The sequence below is a fragment of the Triturus cristatus genome, chromosome 2_1, assembly GCF_964204655.1.
Source record: "Triturus cristatus chromosome 2_1, aTriCri1.1, whole genome shotgun sequence".
NCBI lineage: Eukaryota > Metazoa > Chordata > Amphibia > Caudata > Salamandridae > Triturus > Triturus cristatus.
The window spans coordinates 265,159,149-265,179,530 of record NC_140581.1 but is presented as its reverse complement, the minus strand read 5'-3'; the positions used below and the strand labels follow the sequence as shown (position 1 = coordinate 265,179,530).

The 20,382-nt window shown below is 41.5% G+C and overlaps 1 protein-coding gene across 1 annotated transcript in view; it reads right to left on the bottom strand.

Annotated features, from left to right (window-relative positions):
* The window catches only part of SPEF2 (sperm flagellar and cilia associated 2), a 1,083,747-nt gene that overhangs the window by 741,368 nt on the left and 321,997 nt on the right, over positions 1-20,382 (bottom strand). The window contains exons 15-16 of the mRNA XM_085631001.1: positions 15,279-15,318; positions 4,585-4,742 (exon numbers count right to left, since the gene is read on the bottom strand). Coding sequence (XP_085487127.1) covers positions 4,585-4,742; positions 15,279-15,318 — 198 coding nt within the window. The remainder of the gene's footprint in view (positions 1-4,584; positions 4,743-15,278; positions 15,319-20,382) is intronic.

Below are 20,382 nucleotides of genomic sequence, written 5' to 3'. Positions count from 1 at the left end.
TTCAGTCTAAGATTGAAAACATAATGGCTTTGGAACCCCCTCCAAGACCCAGACGGAGGTGAGAGTCTTGTTCGGTTTTCACTGGCTTCTACAGGAGATTCGTCAAGGGATATGGCACATAGTTGCCGCCTTGACAGAGTTGACTTCTAAGAAGCAGCTCAGACAGGTGACCTGGACGGAGCCATGCCAGAATGACTTTGACACCCTGAAGGATGACATATGCATAACACCTGTGCTCAAGGCCCCTGACTTCTCAAAGAATGAATTTTCCAGATGAACGCCTGAGAGAATGGTATAGGGGTTGTGCTCTCACAGCTGAACTGGGAAAGCCTGGCTAAACCTGTAGTACATTAGTAGGAGGTTACTGCCCCAGGAACAGAGATGGAGTGCAATAGAGACGGAAGCCTCTGCTGCGGTCAGGACAATGAAGCAGCTGACACCATACCTGTTTGGTCTCACTTCGGGGCTCAGGAAGATTATAGACCCCCTCAGAGAGCTAATGCAGGTGAGGGGGCAGAATCCCAAACTGTTGAAGTGGTCCATCTCCCTACAGGGAATGGACTTTTTGGTGGAGCACCATCCTAGAACAGACCATGCCAATGCTGATGGTCTCTCCAGGTATTTCCACCTTAGTGTCAAGAACTCTCAAGGGGTTGGGTAGTTCTCACTGATTTCAACTGGGGGGGGGGGGGACATGCTAGACCAGGCATCTTTGGAGTGGGTTACCCCCTAACTTCAACGCTCCTATTTGCTGACTTTGTTTTTGCTGGTTTTAAGACTCTGCACTCTTTACTACCGCTAACCAGTGCTAAGGTGCTTGTGCTCCCTGCTTAAAACATGGTAAGATTGGTTTATACCCAATTGGCATATTTAATACACCTATAAGTCCCCAGTAAAGTGGTACTGTATGTATCCAAGGCATGACAATTGGATGCTACAGGTGAACATGACTCAGGCTTGTCATACTGCCTGTGTGTGCTGTTTTAAACTGACATTTCAACCTGGCAAAATAAACCTTTTGCCAGGCCCATACCTTCCTTTTGAATACATATATGTCTCCTCTCTGGACCACACAGAAGGCAGGGTGCAATGCATTTAAAAAGTAGGACATGAACTTTTAAATTTTACATGTCCTGGTAGTGACAACTATTACATTTGTTTTTCACTACTGCAAGGTTTACCTCTCCCATCGTATAACACTGGAGTTACCATATAACATTTTATATGTGTAATTTACAAATGGGAAACAGGTAAACAGTTCATGTTTGGAATTGTAATGGAAAATCTCAGCTTATAGTAAAGTTGGTTTCTTAAATTACAATTTTGAAAATGCCACTTTTAGAAAGTTGGCATTTTCCTGACCTAGCCATTTTGTGCCTGCAGCCTCTCTCTGGGTCACATGACTGGGTGTAGCTGACAGTTGCGGTTTGCGTATTCCTCCTACACAAAAGGGAACGTAGGTGTGCCTGAATGGGCCATAAGTGGTAGGATGGGAGGGAGGAGCTGGGCCCAACCCCACTAACACTTGAATAGGCTGTGTCTTGCCCCCACATAAAGGGCTGCATACCCTCCATAGTTAGTCTGGAGCCAAGGACAGGAAGGAAGGGCACCTGTGCGCTTCAAAGGTCTGCCTCAAGAAGCTTCTACTCACTTCAAATGCACAACTGGGCATAAATACTGGAGAATTCAGATACCACCACTTCAGTACACTTCTGGACCTGTAAACAGTAGCGGTCCGTGGAGGGCGTTCCGTGGGGCGGTGAGGCGGGGCGGGGAAATGTAAACACTGGAATATGGATGAACGGAGGTAAGTACACATTTAAATAAATAAAACGAATTCCTTTGCGCGTGCTGCATCGCAAAATACGATGCAGCGCGCGCAACGAAATTCGTTTTATTTATTTAAATGTGTACTTACCTCCGTTCATCCATATTACGGTGTTTACATTTCCCCACCCTGCCCCTCCCCCACCCCGCCTCACCGCCCCACGGAACTCCCTCCACGGACCGCTGCTGCCTGTAAATACTCTACCTGGAAGAAGGACTGTTGTGCCACTGCAAAGGACTGTGCTCTGAAGGACTGCTGCCCTCTTGCTTCGGTGAGAAGGACAGCACATACATCTCTTGAACCCAGAGTGACTCCATGGACTAGTTGGCTGGCCTCCTGATCTGAAGCCTTAGGGACACAACAGGCTTTCAACAACCTTGCACTTGCACCTGGACTCTGCCATCTGTGAGTTTACCTTGCTAAGTGGTGCCACCCCAGTCCTGGATCCTTGGAAGTGGGCTTAAGGAGCTCTGCCAACCTTTGTGGATTCAAAAACAGCAATTGATGGACGGAATGCTGAAATAATGTCAAACATTCACCTTTAGTGCAGACATCTGGGCCTAAATCCATTGTTTTCTTAGACACCAAGCCATTCCAGATTAGTTCCAGCCATATGCAAATCAGTCTTAACACTGCTCCCCATAAGAACAATCCAGCCCGAACTGCCAGTTCAGTCTTCCCTAGATAGGAAACATGCATCCTGGGACCGGTTTCAGGGTATCACCCCTGATCAGCCAGGCTAGTTTGACTCCAGTGGAATGGTGAGCACAGGACCCATGTCTGGGCATACCCTTCCCACTTACATCGGTAAATGCAAAAAGAATAATTGATGGACGGAATGCTGAAACAATGTCAAACATTCACCTGCAGTGCAGAGATCTGGGCCTAAATCCATCATTGTTTTGGGACACCATGCCATTCCAGTTTAGATCCAGCCATATGCAAATCAGTCCTGACCCTGCTCCCATGGAAGCCAAATTGAAGCCAGTCTTTTTAAGTTGAAGGGATATCTGAAGCCTGTACAACTTGCTGTGGAAGCTGTGGGTCTGTCTGGAACCTTAAAGCCTGCCTGCCTTCTCATAGAGGTATGGAGAATACCTCGCTCTGTAGGAGACAAGGGTGTCGAGAAGGCGAGGCCCAATTGTGTGTCCTTTTTGTTGAGCACCCAGAAGAAGTTGACTGCAAGCCTGTGCAAACTCAAAACATAAGGGATAATCTGGGCTCCAAAACATGGTGAACTGTGTGGGAAAAACTAATGACAGGACAACAGCGCACCGCCCAGTACCACAGCAGTGTGACCAGGAGACAGCTGCTGCCAACATGTGGCCTATACAGCGTGGAGCTATAATCACCATCAAAGAGGAAGATCTGCCCCACGGCCTAGAGCGGCAATCTGCAGAGGGAACACTCACTGATCAAACCTTCCATGCTGATTTCTTATCACAGGCAGTGGCCCAAATGAAGATGTAGGCTGCTGCCAATGGCCCAACAGCCGTCTTGTCAAGTTAAATGACATCACTGATGACATCATCCAATGAATGTAACAGTTTGTTATGCTCTTTTCACATTGGAAGGTATTAAGTGTGCTACACCTAGACCCAACTCTCTAACCCCTCTGTAGAGGTAATGAGCCTAACTGTCCAAAACATGCATCACATAAACCATTTCAATGAAAGCATCTACATTTAGTTTTTAAGGGTATTTAGATGTGTAAGAAACATAATTTCTCTTCATAAATGAATACGATCAGCAATTTATTAATCCTTGAATACTATTCAGAAGACTGTTTGGTATTTATTTACCTTAATGAGATTTACCTCTAAAATACCTAATCTAAAATACTTAACCTGACACAGATGTTAAGTCAAAAGCTTCACCTCTATGCATAAGGCATGTTTATAAAAATACCTCTTAAATGTATTCCTGAAATTAGCAGAATGGAGTACACCATTACAACAACACTTACAAATACCATTTGTGTGTCACCCACTCATTATACATTCTTCGACATTGCATAATGTTTCAGAACTTTCACTGAACTTCTGCATTAAATACATTTATGTTAAAAACCTCCTGTTTATATGGAAATTGTCAATGGCACTACATGACAACTTTTTAATTTCGGCTTGTGCACAGAAATTCACATGTGAATAATATATTGTAATGATAAGCTTTAGTTTTTCTCATATCTTTTGAACTTCGATTTAAACCACAATCCATTTGTAACATATGTTTTCAACACACGTTAGTTGCTCTCAATCTCTACCTTTCATGAATGAAGTGTTGTTTCCATTTAAAAATTTACTGGTAGTTAATCTTTAAACAAAATACATTGTTACATCCCGAATCAGAGCTGACTCTAAGACTACACAATTTGTAGTTCATAAATGCGCACATGTACATACAATCAGTCTATGTTATATATGTCTGTGGGCACTTTATAACTTACTTTCTTTTCTAAAAGGATCTAGTAGTTTCTAGAGTTATTTCAGGAGCAATAGCTTAGATGATTTCATCAGTGATGTCATCAATCATGTCATGTAACATGTCATGAGTGATGTAATATGTCAGGTTATAAGTTACACAGAACTGTAACTGCCAGATGTCACTGTTTTTTGGTTAGTTGTTAACTAATTTTCACACCTAACTAGAACATTGCTCTAACTTCTGGCTTTTTCAGTGAATATCCGTTAGTGTCAACAAATACACAAATTCAATTAGACATGACAAGTACAAGTTAATAACTTCAATCTTACCTTTATTGTTCTTTTTAAAAATTGCTTCCAAAATTACTTCTTCAATACTCTTACATAATTCGTCCACCTCAGTCTCCCCATTCACTTTAAGAAGAATATTTTGCTGCTCTGCAAACCAGGTTTCCAATTGTTGCCATTCGTTAGTGAAGCTTTCCAGTCTGCAAATATGAGGTGCACATTTAAAACTTGAAATCTACTAATGAGGTTCATATTTTAAAATGACATGCCATTTGAATGCAAGCATGTATTATACATTAATAAATATATGATCATCAGCATGCCTTCTGTGTGAGATAATTCATTACTCATTCAAACCATATCCTGTTAAAATCATGAAGCAAAGGTGACTCCACAACAATGATTAGTATAATAATTTTAAACAATTTAGGGCTTCACTACAAGCTCTATAGTAATCCCATTTAATTTAATGTATTTATTTACTTGAGTGTTATATAGCGCTGGCTAGACCCGGAGGTATCAGAGCGCTTTACATGAGTAGAGTTACGTAGGTTACAAGTTACACATTGTTACAGAAGGTACATCAATTACAAGTTACATCCGAAGGTACATCAATTACAAATTACATCCGTTGGTTCATGGCGTGTAGAAGGGTAGGGGGGTCATGTCGAAGGGCGACTGGGAGGGAGATTAAGCTGAGAATAGGCACAAGGAAAAACAAAGCAAGCAGGGGGAGATAGATTCAGGGGAGAGAGGAAAGGAAAAGGGGAGGCAAGTCAAAGAATGAAAGGAGGGAAGAGGTGGGGGAGGGGGTAGGAGACACAGCAAGGAGACTAGGAAGTAATTGTGTCCGATGTCCGGCTGGGTGGGAGACAGCTCCCTGCGGTAAAGGGGTCATTCACAGTCTTCCATTTAGTGTGATTACCTTGTCGCGGTGGACTCTCTAAACGGGATACTGAGACTCCACGGCATAGATGCTGGATCCCTCCCCATCAAGGGGAGAGGAGTGCTTTGGTCATGGGCACACCTAAAAGAATGAAGGAGGGAAGAGGGGTAGGAGGTAGAAAACCCAGCGTGAACACAGTGCCCGACTTCCGGTGGTAGGAGACAGTTCCCAGAGGTAAGGGGATCAATCCCAGTCCTCTACTATGTGAGACTCCCTTGTCACTGTGGACTCTCTCAGAAGGGTCTCTGAGACTCCAGGGCAAATGCTGGATCCATTCCCAACAAGGGGAGTAGGAGTGCTTTGGACAAGGGCATACTTAAGGGTGCCATTTTAGGGAGTCAGGCTGGTAGGGTTACATAGGTTACAAGTGACCCATTGTTACAGAAGGTACGTCAATTACGAGTCGCATCCGTTGGTTCATGGCGTGTAGAGAGTAAGGGGATAATGTAAAAAGGGCGACAAGGAGGGAGATTGAGTGGAGCATAGGCACCAGGATAAACAAAGCCGGTAGGGGGAAAGAGATTCAGGGGAGAGAGGAAAGGAATAGGGGAGGCAAGCAAAGAATGAAGGAGGGAAGCGGTGGGGGAGGGGGTAGGAGACATGGCGAGGAGATGAGGAAGTCCAGGCTGGCCCCAGAGGTATCAGAGCACTTTACATGAGGAATTAAGATGAGTTATAGCATTACATCAGTTACAGTTACATTACAGTTAAAACCGTTGCTAGTGCATTCAGTAAACATAGAAAAACAAGATCGATGGAGGGAGGGAAAGGAACATAACGGGTAGATGAGGAGGAAAACAATGTCTGATATCCAGCAGGGTAGGTGCCAAGTTTCAGTGCTCCTGTCTACTGCATTTATGTGACGAAACACCTCATCCACCATGGCGCTGCATGCACCACTCGCCAGCAACGACTCCGCTTCTGTGGTAGATCGTCATCGACCGTGGGTGTACAATTATACATTCACAGTTCTGGACAGTGAAGTCCTTTCTTATTCCTTCATTTTGTGTATTCTTTTTCATTTTTTTTTTATGTTGTAGCCCCGCTAAATGTCCTCAGAGCTTAGAGCACTCAATAAAATCCCTTCATGCATATGCCCCTCTCACCGTCCGTGTTATGGCTGGTCTCAAGGTGTGACACTTTCCCCGGGTATTTCCCGCATTTGGGGCTTTCACTTGCCTGGCTGCATGGTGCAGATCACTTTTTCCACCAGAGAGCCACTCCCGTTCATAATGCGGCAACAACAATCCACCAAGTATGAGCTCCCCGGGACCGAGGACACCGCAGAACACCCATCATATACCGGTACCACGTCTCGACACCGCTGGTAGCTGCAAGTCATCGGGCGCTTCAGGGCCTCCGGGTGAGTCCACCCGCCATTTTGTTCTCTGCCTCGCGCAAATGAGGGTGAGGGCAGGGTGAGGGAGGAGATAGCAGACCATAGAGGTCAGTAACTACTGTTACCAGGCCCTCTGGATTTACAAGATCTGATGGAAGCGGAATCTCCAGTCAAAATCTCTGGTTTAAGTCTGGGGTAAAATAAGGAGTCACTAAGAAATATGTCCCACAGTATCAATTTCCCAAGAAATTTCTCATTCCTATGGATACTCTCAGATCCCACAATGTGATCTATGTTAACTCTGTTTCCCCCAGTCCCCCAGAATTACCACTACCCCCAGTATCAATAGTTCAGTGGAGGGTGGACTTAATGGGCAGATATCTGTGACACTTGAAGAGGGGTCCACTGTATAAATTGAAGCTGCAAAGCTTCTCTACATTGAGTATCTCTCCATGAACAGATGAGAAAGGGGTAGAGCAGAACATCTAAGTAAAGTAAAATTACTACCATGCTGATTGCGGTACTTTTGTGACTAGAAGGCAGTATTATGAAACCATTCTTTTCCTGCATGGAGACTCAGAATTGAGCCTCACCTTTGTATTTTAAGAAATTGTGGTGTTGAATGCACTAACCTGGTAATTCAGAGAGTTCGAGCATGCACTCTTGACATTACAGAACAGAAACACAAAAGCAGCAAACACGGCTCCATGGTTCGAAGTTGTGCTGTCTACAGGGTATGTGGTTAATCATGGATTTAGAGTTAATGCTTTCTATAGTAGAATTTCTTAAAACAAAACAGGAGCACAGTACCCTTCTCTGTGTGTGCTAAGGTGTAGAAAGCCATCATGATATTGCTGGTATTCTCATTGTTACGGTAATGATTGATTTCTCTGACTCTACCCACTTCTCACCTTGTAAGGAAAGAGATCTCACAACATAACAAGCTATGGCAATGCCAACAGGCCTGGGTTACATTTTGACTCCTAACTAAATAATCCAAAAAGCTTGCTGCAGTGAAGAACAAAACTAAAAAACTTTGTTTGTAAGTAAAATGTACCTGCGAGATTAGCAAATTTAATGTGTGATCATTCCATGTACTTTGAGTTGCAAATTAGTCCCTCATGCACTGCAATGTAGGCACTCCATAGGAGGTGGAATAAAACACCAAACACCCAATAAAGTGAGGCATGAGAGAACTACTCCACTGGGAGGAGCCAAAGCTCACCTATATAAATTTTCAAGAATTGGTAACAAAAAGCCCTGTTTACAACTGCATTTCAATCCAAATCTAAAAACACATGAATGAGGTAACACCTAATACACAGCAAAGAGTGTAACATACTGTTTCCAAAGAGTACACAATCGCAACAAAACATCCTGCTGTAAGAGGGCTTCTTTGAGGCATTTGCAAAGGGAACATCTACCATGTAATTAAGCGGTGCCCTGAGTCCTAAATAGGTGTTGTTCTACTTAGATGGAATTTTGAGAGTCATCTTGAAGACAGTTACTATTTCTAATTATAATTTGAATTCAATTTGTTATTGCACAAATTAGGAAAATACAATTTTAGATAAAATAATAATGATGAATTATTTCCCACATTTAAATAGCCTTTCCATTTAAATTAGTTCAGAATTCTTATGATACTTCACACAATCTCTCTTTTCAGAAGTCTGAATAGTAGGGATATTACAAAGTGTAACTCCTAATTGTAGGTTTAGTATATTACTTTACTCTAGGGCACCTGGACATCTAAATCACTAACAATAGGTAACATGGTCCAGCTATATGAAACCCATATAAACAGATTGGATGTGTTTTGCTTAAACTGGTCTTGTGCAGGTTTGAAAACACATGTTAAATAAAGTGACAAACGATGAAGTCTACACTGTCAATTGACATCAAAGGATAAACATGGTGAAATAAGTGTTTCCCGATAAAAGCACATATGCACCGTCCCAGATAAATATCAAGGTAAATAATGAAAGGCAGTCCATCCTTATCTAGTCAATACTCTTTATTAGACTTTCATTCTTGTAAATAGCATTTAGAATCCTGCAACTGGATTCCTCCGACTCTTCACTCAGAAAATTGGATAGTGAAGATTTATTATTGACCTGTACAACTAGAATTTGAATAATAGACGTTTGGAATGGTAATTGATGAACAAAAAGGAAATAATATTTGATCTCAGATGTGATATGCTTACAAAAAGTTGGATGGTTAAATCCTATTAGTAGCCACTATTTTGTGTTCCAAGTTCTTGCTAGCTCACTAGAAAAGAACATGCTGAAGGATTGTTAGTCACTGCTATTGTGTGAAGCTCATTGAATATTGAAGAGTTATTTATAAGGAAAGTTTACATAACCCCTGGGAATTAGTTATTTAGTTGTACATCATCCTATATAAAATTATGCTAGTGGATACTTTTAATGTAATGCATGTTCTGCATCATACCTAATCGATAAGTAGCAATACTTTTGCCCCAAATAGCTTACTCACAACAAAAGGGGAGATTTAATGATACTGTGGTGCACCTCTTTAAATTGTGCCATATTTAATGGTAAGCCCTCGTGCAATAATCTAGGAAGAGATACTCAGATCAGGAGCCAAATATCATCACAAACTAATCAGATCTGTAGAGAGTATGACCTTTACACTGAGCCGTGAACCTTTGTGGTCAATCAAAATGTATTACTATAGACCAACAAACTCTTTACTGGTCCTCAAGATCTTCACTTCAATTGTTCTTTGTTCTGCAATATTAAAAATCGATTTCCCATGAAATGACTGTACCTATCAATAAAGGAATTAAAACAAAAACCTTGAGGGTTCAAAGAACTCAAAGTCCAAAAGTGTTAAATATCCTGGGGTTTCATAATCAAATAATCAGTGAAATGAAGTGGAAAATAAAAGTAGTAGTATCTATGGCAGCAATGGGGGACAACATATAACTCAATTTCTTATGGGATTTCAGGAAAGAAAGTGTAAACTAATTAAATATAAAGCAATGCTGGCCTCAGAATCTCATCAATGGATGAAACATAAGATGACAACAACCAAAAAGACTGGCAGCAAGTTCTGCTAATATGTAGTTAGATCTTTCTGTTTAATTAAGGAAAACAGTTGCAATGGTGGTAACAAAATGGACTGTATATTTAAGAAGGCTACATGCATGCCACAATTATTAATATCACAATTACTAATCCTGGACTACAACTGTTGAGTGTATCAGATCAAATGACCAGTGATGTTGTTACAGCACTAGTAGTGTAAAAGCACTAGTAGTGTAAAATACAAAATGGGTTGTCTGTCTAAGAAGGCTTCATGCATACCACATATATTAATAGCACAATTGCTAATCCCAGACTACAACAGTTAAGTGTATCCAATCAAGCGACTAGTGATTTTTTTGCAGCAGCAGTACTTAAAAATATCCAGAAAATGAAAACTTTGTAATTGCAGGGTTCTCATAGCCTCTCATTCCCAATAATAATTCTTAACAACTGTGAAGTTTGGCCAATCATTTTAGCAAATACAAAGCAATCATTAAGACTGGAGTGATGTCCTCTTTGTTGAAGGGCAAATCTGATTACCTTATTACATTCTTGGTTTTTAAGGGGCCGATTATGATGTAGTCCGGAAACTCTTCGGACAGATTCGGTTTTGGAATCCTTTCCGACCGAATCGGGTTCGGCGAGTCCGACTGACCGATTACGATGCTTCAGGACATCGTTCATTCAGACCCGCATTGACTTCAATTGGAGCTTGTGTTCCGAACGAGAAGACAGGCTCCCATTGACAAAAGGGGTGGTTGGAGAAAACCTTGCATCCTGTGGCGGGCACCCGATGCTTTCCAGCCACCGTAATCAGTTGCTCCGAAAAGAGTCTAAGTCGGTCGGAAAGGGGGGTTCCGAATCGGACGAATCGAATGCCGTTCAGAGCATTTCCAAACGACATCATAAACGACCCCTTTGATGTTAAACGCTTGCGAAATACATTGTATAAAAGACTGGGCTTACTCTCAAAATATAATAATCACGGAACAACCAGAGTTTAGGCTCATCCTTTTTCACCATGTCTACAGCAAATAATGTATTGGTCCTATGCATTTTAATTCAAACATAAGTGGTACCAAAGAATTAAACATTGTAATCAGTCTTTACTGGTTGTTTTGCAGCTATGCGGCAATACATAGATACTATTTTTATTTACATTTCCACCTACTCTTCTGTAATTATTCAAGGAAATGCACTTCCACATATTGGTCAAGGTAAAGGTGGGATCCACAAATAATGTTAATGAAGGTACTGATACTCATAAGAGTTTAATGTAGTAATGTATCCTATCTCCTCTTTCAATCTGACAACATATTGTTGATCATTCTTCTGTTATCACGAATGGCCATATTCATCCCCCCCAAGCTGAATGGATTTCCCCTGAATTCATTGATGTATGAGAATGACCTTGGGTTGCTGGACTTTACCCCCATTTGTTTTCAAATCCAACCTGGTTTAATGCAAAAAGTAGACAGAATGATTTCAAAATTAATGTTGAAAAGTTAGGTGATTGTGATGACACAGAGGACAAAAAACATTCAAAATGAGTTGATCTCTCAGTGAAAAACCTTCGTCTGTAGCATCTATCTACTGATAATTTTATTTTCATTACATTTATCCAAGGACCCTTATGCCCACAAATAGAAAGCAATGTGTTATCTTCCGGATTAAGATTGCGATCATTTTTTGGCACATCACAGTGAAACTAGGGTGTATACATTGAAAACGGTCTGTGATGAAAATATTCCTCACAAGCCTCTTTATTGCTACAAATATCTATCCATGAAATCATAATTTACTTTGGAAAAATGGATGTAAAATTCTAAGTGCATTTTTTTTCCCAAAGACCCAGACTATTTATCAAAGCCATATATTTATATCTCAACATGGCGGGTTGAAAATATGAAGAGTGAAAACAGTTATTAAGCACATTATATATTCATGGTGAAGATGCCACCTTGAGAAAACTTGTGAGCATGGTATTGTCCCACAACCGCAAATAAAATGGAGCATTCACATCATTCTAGCTGCCTCAGAGAAGTTAAATATTACAATGAATGTATGAGAAAAGACAAGCTCTAAGGGCAGGATTCCAAGTAGGGCACAATATGATGAGGAATTTACCAGAGTGAGTAAATACTTATACCCTGAGTGAGTCTGGGTATTGCCCAGGAACAGGTAATACCTTTCAATCTGAGTTCCTTGCCTCATAATGAGACTTAACACGCAGATTTGATATGTATTGCTTGAAACCTATCATATTATGCTGTTTACCAGGCATTTACTCATGGTATATGCTGCTCGGTTTTAGCTGGTGAAATCTGCCAGGCCAAAACAGGAGCGGTGTAATAAGTTTTGCACAACTTAGAATTGTGATCGGTGTGCAAATTTCCATTTGAGCAGGGATACGAATTTACCCTGATCTTGGCATCCGTGCAAAAATGCCTTTGTTAGAGTACTTTCCCTGAGTCTGTGCGACTCTAAGGCAGACAAGCAATCGATTTGACTGCCACTGTGCCCTAAAGTCGATACTAGTGCAAGCTCATTAAAATGACAAGAACTTCATTTTAAGCAATTGACTTTTAGAAGGCAGTGAACTTGAGCACTCAGGTTTTTCCTTGAAGGAAGACGTGTGGTAAAATGACTAATTAAGGTACTACATGTAATACTTTTAATAATATAATGTGCAAGCAGTGATATTCTTTAAGTAAAGCTATACAAGTTTCAATTCCATTAAGGAAATATGCTCAACAACTCAAAGAAATTATTATACCAATTATTCTTCTGAAATAGAATCTCTGTTATTTCTCAACTTCTCTGTGCCTATGCTTTATGCACAATCATCAGCAGGAATAATTCCCAATAATAGCCAAGTACAATAATTTGCTCTGCAATCTTTGTTGTGGAAACACTGCTACACCCGGTGTAAGTTGCTGCTGATCATGTTTGTACGGCTGAACGGGAGCTGGGTACAGGCAGTATGCCACTTAGCCCATCCTGGTCTGAAGAGTTTAGTTAGTTTGGTGCCACTGGCTACTTTAGTCAAGCAGGTCTCACAATATTCTCACATCCCGTTAGGAAAAGAGATGCAGCGATGCAGGGTGCAAGCATTCATGACTTGAAGAATGCTTTATAATGCTTGAAGAAAACATTCCAAGCAAATAGAGGGTGTAGAGACATAGGTCTCACAGAACCATCAGAACCTTTCCTAGATGCAACTGATCCGCAAATATGTGGCCTGGACCACCCTAAAATATTCAACGCCTGCCAAATTTAACAGTTTTATTGCTGGCCATGAGGGTGGAAGCCACCCACGTTAAAAAAGAAGCTGGGCAACACTCACTCCATGGAGTCTAGTCCTCTTTTGAGTAACATGCTAACACAATGAAAAGAACATTCCAGGAGACTTGTGACACAGCTCCACTGCACAAGAAAATCTATCAGGCCTGTGGGATGATAAAAAGAGGTGCATATTGTCACATGGACACAGTGTGAGGCTCTTTTAACTCTACAATATGCAAGTCACAATTGCTTGAAACAACATCTAGTAATGAACCCTCTCATTCATTCTCCTTTGCTATTAGTTAACCGCCTGAACAAATATGAGCCTACTGCAGGAGAATCATCTAAACCTTCGGCTCCAAAGAAATGCCCAGTGTGTTATGGACTGATTCTAATAGATGATAAATACACCAACTAACTGCCTAATGCAGAAAATGTGGTTTCAACCAATAGGAAGGATCTGTGTTTTTTTTACCTAACCCCTTCAGTGCCCATGACGAGATGGTCTCGTCATGGAGCGCGGTTGCACTGTGCCCATGACGAGACTATCTCGTCATGAACCCCGCCCGCTAATGCAACGCCCGGCACAGGGCGGGGAAAGGGCGGGGCACTGAAGAGGTTAACCCCTACAGCAGAGGGACCCACTATGTCTTTGGTTTGGGGGCCTCCAGTCACTACCTAAAAAACAAACCCTTTACTTTTTTTTCCTTCTGAAGCCTCACAAATCTCTGAATGCACTCAGGCATCCTAGCCTCCTTACTGCTGTTTATTCACTCTGTCCAGGGTTTCTGAGAGGACAGAAAAATACCAAGCATGTCCATCCAAAACTGCTATCAAAGGGAAAAAAAGGAGAAACCTAAAATCATGGCAAAAGAGGCCCACAAATCACCAGTGGAAATAGACCAAAACTGTCACTGTTGGCCTTCTCAGTACTTAAACATTTCATTTGATGCGCTGCAGCTGATTGCCCGCATGCTATGATGCTCAGCTAGGCTGAGAACTACCAGTCCGAAGACATTGAAAAGAACGAGCGTCCAGTACTCATTGAAGGAACATTAGTGACCTTAAAATCTAAGTTTAAATCGTTTGGGCCAGATGTACGAGTGTATTTTGCTGTCGCAAACAGGAAATGGGCCCATTTGGGACCGCAAAATTGGTCTGGCCCATGTTCAAACCCTATTTTGCGACTCTGTAACCAATTACCGACTCGCAAATTAGGGTTTGCGACTCGCTATTAAGATGGGGCATGCGAAGGGCGTTCCTTCCTAATAGCGTGTCCAAATGGTATGTACCATTGTTTTGCAACTGCATTTTCGGTTGCGAAACATTCGTAGTTTACCACCTACTTCAAGTAGGTGGTAAGCCAATCGCAAACAAGAAAGCATCCACATGGGACCACTTCCCCTTGGTTAATGTGTGCAAAAATAATTTTCCCAGGGACCACTGCCTGCCCTTTAAAAATGAAACTGAAATCAGGCTGCATTTACAAAAAAAACTGCTTTATTAAAAAAGCAGTCACAGCAGCCATGGTGGTCTGCTGGCCCCAGCAAGCCACCATCACTGGGAGTGCTAGACATTCCTAATGGGGTCGCAAATAGCACCTGCCTCATGAATATTAATGAGGCAGGCAATTTGTGACCCCATTAGGGATCGCTAACAGTGTCTGAGACATTTTGGGAGTCACAAATTGCGAGTCGCAAAGCAACGCAATTTAAGGGTCTGGCCCTTTGTCACTACGTCTTAGCAAACCTTACAAGTGATATCTAGCAAGTTATCTATGCATGCCTACTTACATACTTTATTGGGACTGATCCTTAAAGCCTGCTACTCTACTTCCCCTTCCATACTCCCCACACCAACTCACCCTGCCCGTTGTCCTCCACTGCCCATCTACATTTCATAAAGATCCTTCAATGTCGTACGTAGTACTACATAAATAAATACAAGTCATTCTCCTTTCCAATAGCTTAATTTCTCATAACATATAAAAGCTTGGGGCCAACACAGAAGAGACGGACAAAGAGCACGTGGAAATTGCCCACCTATATAAGGATCATATTAGCAATAAAGAGAAACAATTCTTAAGTTATGTTTACTTGGCATGATTTACCTGTGTTGTAGTTCCTGAAATCGACCGAACATTGAGTCATCTGTTGGGATAAAATATATTTTACATATAAATACCATATGTAGAATTGGTTCACAACATTTAGTTAATAGTTTAAACATGAGAGCGATTTTGAGAAGGTATGTCCAAAACATAAACATATATATAATGTATATATACACACTTTAGTGAAAACTCATTAGGGCTACTCTTTTTATATTTTACTGTGTACCTTTATTTTTATGTAGTGAAATCTAGTTGCACAAGAAGGTGCTTTACAACACACTATAATAGAGATGTTAGTGAAACACAGAGTGGGGTCCCAAATGGATCCTACTACATAAGTTATACAGTGACAGATATCTGTAATGTAAAATGTCCAATTGCCCACTGAAAATAATGGAAGAGGAAGGAAGGGAGAAAGGAAAATAAATATTGGCACAGCGAACAATATTTTTACAGACGCAAGGGCATTCAAACTTTCATGCCCTCAAAGGTTGCAGTCCTCACCTTCCTGTAGCAGGCTGCAGGACCTTAGGCCGTTACTAGAGATTCCCACTGACTTAACAGCAGCCTTTTTTCTTAAAAACATAAAATATACACACTGCAGAATTGAAGGTAGTGTTTGTATGATAAGTTAGGCATGCTAGGTACTATAGGTTAGGTTTTGAGGACTTCAGACTGAGACGCGCTAACATTCACGGACTCGTTGCCTGGATTTATAATGAATCGCTTCCAGTTGCACTAATTAACTGCCAACTCGACATAGGACTCTTGCGGGGTGGTTCAACACTGATGTGTTGTTTTAAGGTGGATTCACTCCCTTAACCTCATCTCAGAGATTTCACTTACCTGAGCCTTCCTGACAAGTGCAGATCTATCTGGCAGCCCCACCCAGCATGGGATGCCAAGCGATACCTCCCACTTGTTGGGCTGTCTTTTTGTCCTGAGGAGGACCCGCTATGACACCTCATTAACGCATTATCAGGGTCAAAACGTCGATGATAATACATGGTTCAGTCTTAAACAAATCTCTTGGAGTATACCATTGAGCGGTCCTGCCACAACCAGAGATATTGTTTCCGTTGTTGTTCTGACCATTCTCCAACTTGTATATATTTGTATATAGCTTCACTCTTGTATATATGCACTGCACTACCAGCACTGAGCACCCATTGGCACTTTGATACACTTGTCAATGTATAAATTGTGCCTCACCTTGACAGCCCTTGAAAAGTGTTTTTCTAAAAATGTTTGGAAAAATCAAAAATAACAATTAATAATTTTTTTAAAGCAATTTTGAGTCTTTTGCAATATTGTTGTGTTCTAATATCTTGTTATTGCGCGCTGTGATTTATCCCATTTGTACTCTCTGGCATGCTGATTACGCAGAGTATTCTTTAACAAGATTCATCCCTATTAGCAATGTAATTGCTTTCTTCCCGACAGAGCCATTGTAGCTTTTCAGGTACTATAGGTTAGGCATCGTTTGTACATCAAGTATGGAAGGTTGGGCATGGTACTTTGGTTACATGTGGTAGTTTAGGTGAAATATAGAAGGTAAGGTACTGTAGCTAAGGTAGATAGATATGGTGGGTTGATATTATTGGTATGGTGAGGAGGTAGGTATGGTAGGTAAGTAGTTATGGGTGGTAGACTTGGCAGGTATGGTTGATAAGTATTGCAGGTATGGAAGCTGTAATAAATTAGCTATGGTAGGTAAGGTAAGTATCTTATGTTAAATATGGTAAGTAGGTAAGTATTGTAGGTAAGTAGGCTTAAGTATGGTAAGTAGGTTGAGTAGGTAGGTATTGTAGGTAGGTTTGGTAGGTATAACAGGAAGATGTTGTAAATCAGGTATGGTAGGGTAGGTATGGTAGGCAGATGCAGCAGGTTGATATGGTAAGTTAGATATGTTAGGCTAGGTATGGTGTGATAGGTTAGGTATAGTAGTACATCCCACTGTTGTCTGATATTTAAAAGTTTGCAATATTAAATCATTTGGCTAGACTTCTTGCTTGCAGATCATAGCCTTATTAATGAGAAGACAAAAGAGGTAATGCAAACTTACTGCTTAGAGATGAGTGGTTTATTAAATATAATGTTGTAAATTATTTATGTATGTTGAGTACAATTCACAGCATGAAATATAAAAAAACATATCCTGTCGGAGAAGAAAATATTGGTTGTTTACAAAAATTAATCGCGGTTGAAAAGGGATCCATTAGCAGAGTTAAGCAGAACCCTCAAAGAAAAGTGTTAGGAAATTGAGACAGAAGATGATTGGCGTTGAAAGTGTTGAACTTAAAAGGCAAGAACTGCAAAATAAAAATTGCATGGTAGATGTTTTTAATAAAGGAACAGTATATGTTGTGAATTTGGAAAAAAACTTGTGTGCCAGCACATCTTCACGTTGTGAATAAAAAAGGTGTAAAACAATATGTTCACAATGGCAAGGTATTTCAAATGACCTCACAGGGTGGTTAGTGAACAGAACAGCGTCTTTATTTATGTCAGGTTAGGCACTCAAACAGCAACAAGTAAATCCATCCATCAGTTATTATAATGTCATGGTGTCAGCAAAATAAATAAATATATATATATATATATATATATATATATATATATATATATATATATATATATATATATGTATATATGTATATATATATATTCACTTAAAAAACCATAGGTTTCCCACATGTTATAGTTAGCTGGACATTTCACTCGTGAAAAACCATTGAAATTCCCCCGTTATAGTTAGTGCAGGCAACTATAACTCACGCGACCGCAATCCTCTGCTGATGGCGTCAGATATTACATCACTGTATTTAGACACTTATTTACCCATGTCTTCTTCCATTAATTTTTAGCTATACATATATTACAAATATTTTTTTTTCAGAAAGACACATATGTCATCAGTGATGTAATATCTGACGTCATCAGCAGAGGATTGCTGTCGCGTGAGTTATAGTTGCCTGCACTAACTATAACGGGGGAATTTCAATGGTTTTTCACGAGGGAAATGTCCAGCTAACTATAACATGTGTGAAACCTATGGTTTTTTAAGTGAATTTGCAAGGTTTTTTAAATGCTAATTCCTAACTATAATGTGTGTGAAACCTATGGTTTTTTCAGTGAATTTTAAATGCTAAGTTATGTATTTTTTTTTTTTGAAAGGTTTTTCACCGTGCGCGTACCGTACGCGCACGGAGCGCTTTGCGCACCATGCGCGCGCTGTGGGTGCGCGGTGCCCTTCGCGCACTGCGCGCCCACGTTACGCAGTTCGCGGAATTTTTCCGTTTCTACCGTACGCGCACGCTACGCGTACTCTGCGATTTTTCGCAAAAAAATTAAAGGAAATTTTGGCCCTTGGGGGTCCTTCTGGGACCCCCTGACAAAGGCTAGGGGGTCAGGAACTGTCCACCCTGCCCCCTTTTCACGTTCTCCACCTTTGTTTTTCACCCCCTCAGACTGCGAGAGACAAAATGGCGTCCGACACTTCCTGGTTTCGACCGATTCGAATGTTTACTAAGATCTAACAACCAATCAGAATCGCGCTCGTGCACGGCAGCGTGCGCGTACGGTAAGTTTTACCGTACGCGCACGGTGCGCGCTCATAGATATATATATGCTTTTAAATGCTATTTTCTCAGGAAATACTGAACAGATTGACACCAGACCTGCAAAAGGCACATCCCTGACCTGAGGACTACCTCTCTGCCAAATTTCAAGTAATTCTGTTCAGCCGTTCGGGCTGTAGCTTGGACTAAAGGTCTTATGGAAAAATGCATGGGGAAAACGCGTTTTGGGACCCCCCCTTTTTCTCAGCCCCCACTTGACAAATCCCCCCGAGACTTTCAGGGAAGGAGCGGAGCGCCCCACCTATTTTGAAAATTTCATGAGGATTCGTCAATCGGCGCCAAAGTTATTCCAAATAGAATGTTGCGGATTTCCTATGGAAACACGATCCTAACTATAACTATCTACTGGCGAGCGCCAGTAGATAATATCTATATATATGTTGAAAATTGACCTTTCTAGGGTGCTTTCCCTCAATCTTTTGGTTTTGTCCCTCCTGGTTTTCTGTTGATCTATGTGCTAGCCTTAGGACTTTGAGCGCTTTTGACACTGCCATTCAGATCCAAAACGTCTGGGCATACCCTGCCAACTTAGGGCGAACAAAGCAAAACCAAAGGGGATGATGGATGGAGTGTTGAACATTGCTGGACTGTTCCCATGTGGCACAGGGTCAGACTGTTTGCATATGGCCATGTCTGAACTGGGGTGGTGGGGTGAGCTAAAGAATGCTGATGGATTAAACTCAGGTCAGTTGACTGGGGGTGAGTGCTTGCAATGTTCAACACTCCGTCCATCATCCCCTTTGGTTTCGCTTTGTTCGCCCTAATTTGGCAGGGTATGCCCAGACGTGGGTCCCTTGCTCACTTTGCCCCTGGATTCAAGCTAGCCTGGCTGATGACGGCTGATTAGCCAGAAACCGGTCCCAGGATGCTTGTTTCCGGACCAGGGAAGACATGGCTTGGCAGTTCGGGCTGGAAGGTTCCCATGAGGCACAGGGTCAGACTGATTTGCATATGGCCATGTCTGAACTGGGGTGGTGGAGTGAGCTAAAGAATGATGATGGATTAAACCCAGATCAGTTGACTGGGGGTGAGTGCTTGCAATGTTCAACACTCCGTCCATCATCCCCTTTGGCTTTGCTTTGTTCGCCCTAAGTTGGCAGGGTATGCCCAGACATGGATCCCTTGCTCACTTTGCCACTGGATTCAAGATAGCCTGGCTGATGAGTGTTATGAACCTGAAACCGGTACCAGGATGCTTGTTTCCGGTCCAGGAAAGACATGGCTTGGCAGTTCGGGCTGGACTGTTCCCATGAGGCACAGGGTCGGACTGATTTGCATATGGCCATGTCTGAACTGGGGTGACCGAGTGAGGGAAAGAATGATGATGGATTAAACACAGATCAGTTGACTGGGGGTGAGTGCTTGCAATGTTCAACACTCTGTCCATCATCCCCTTTGGTTTTGCTTTATATCTTAAACTCTAGCAAAAGCAAGACCTATTGCACTGCAAATGCAATTTT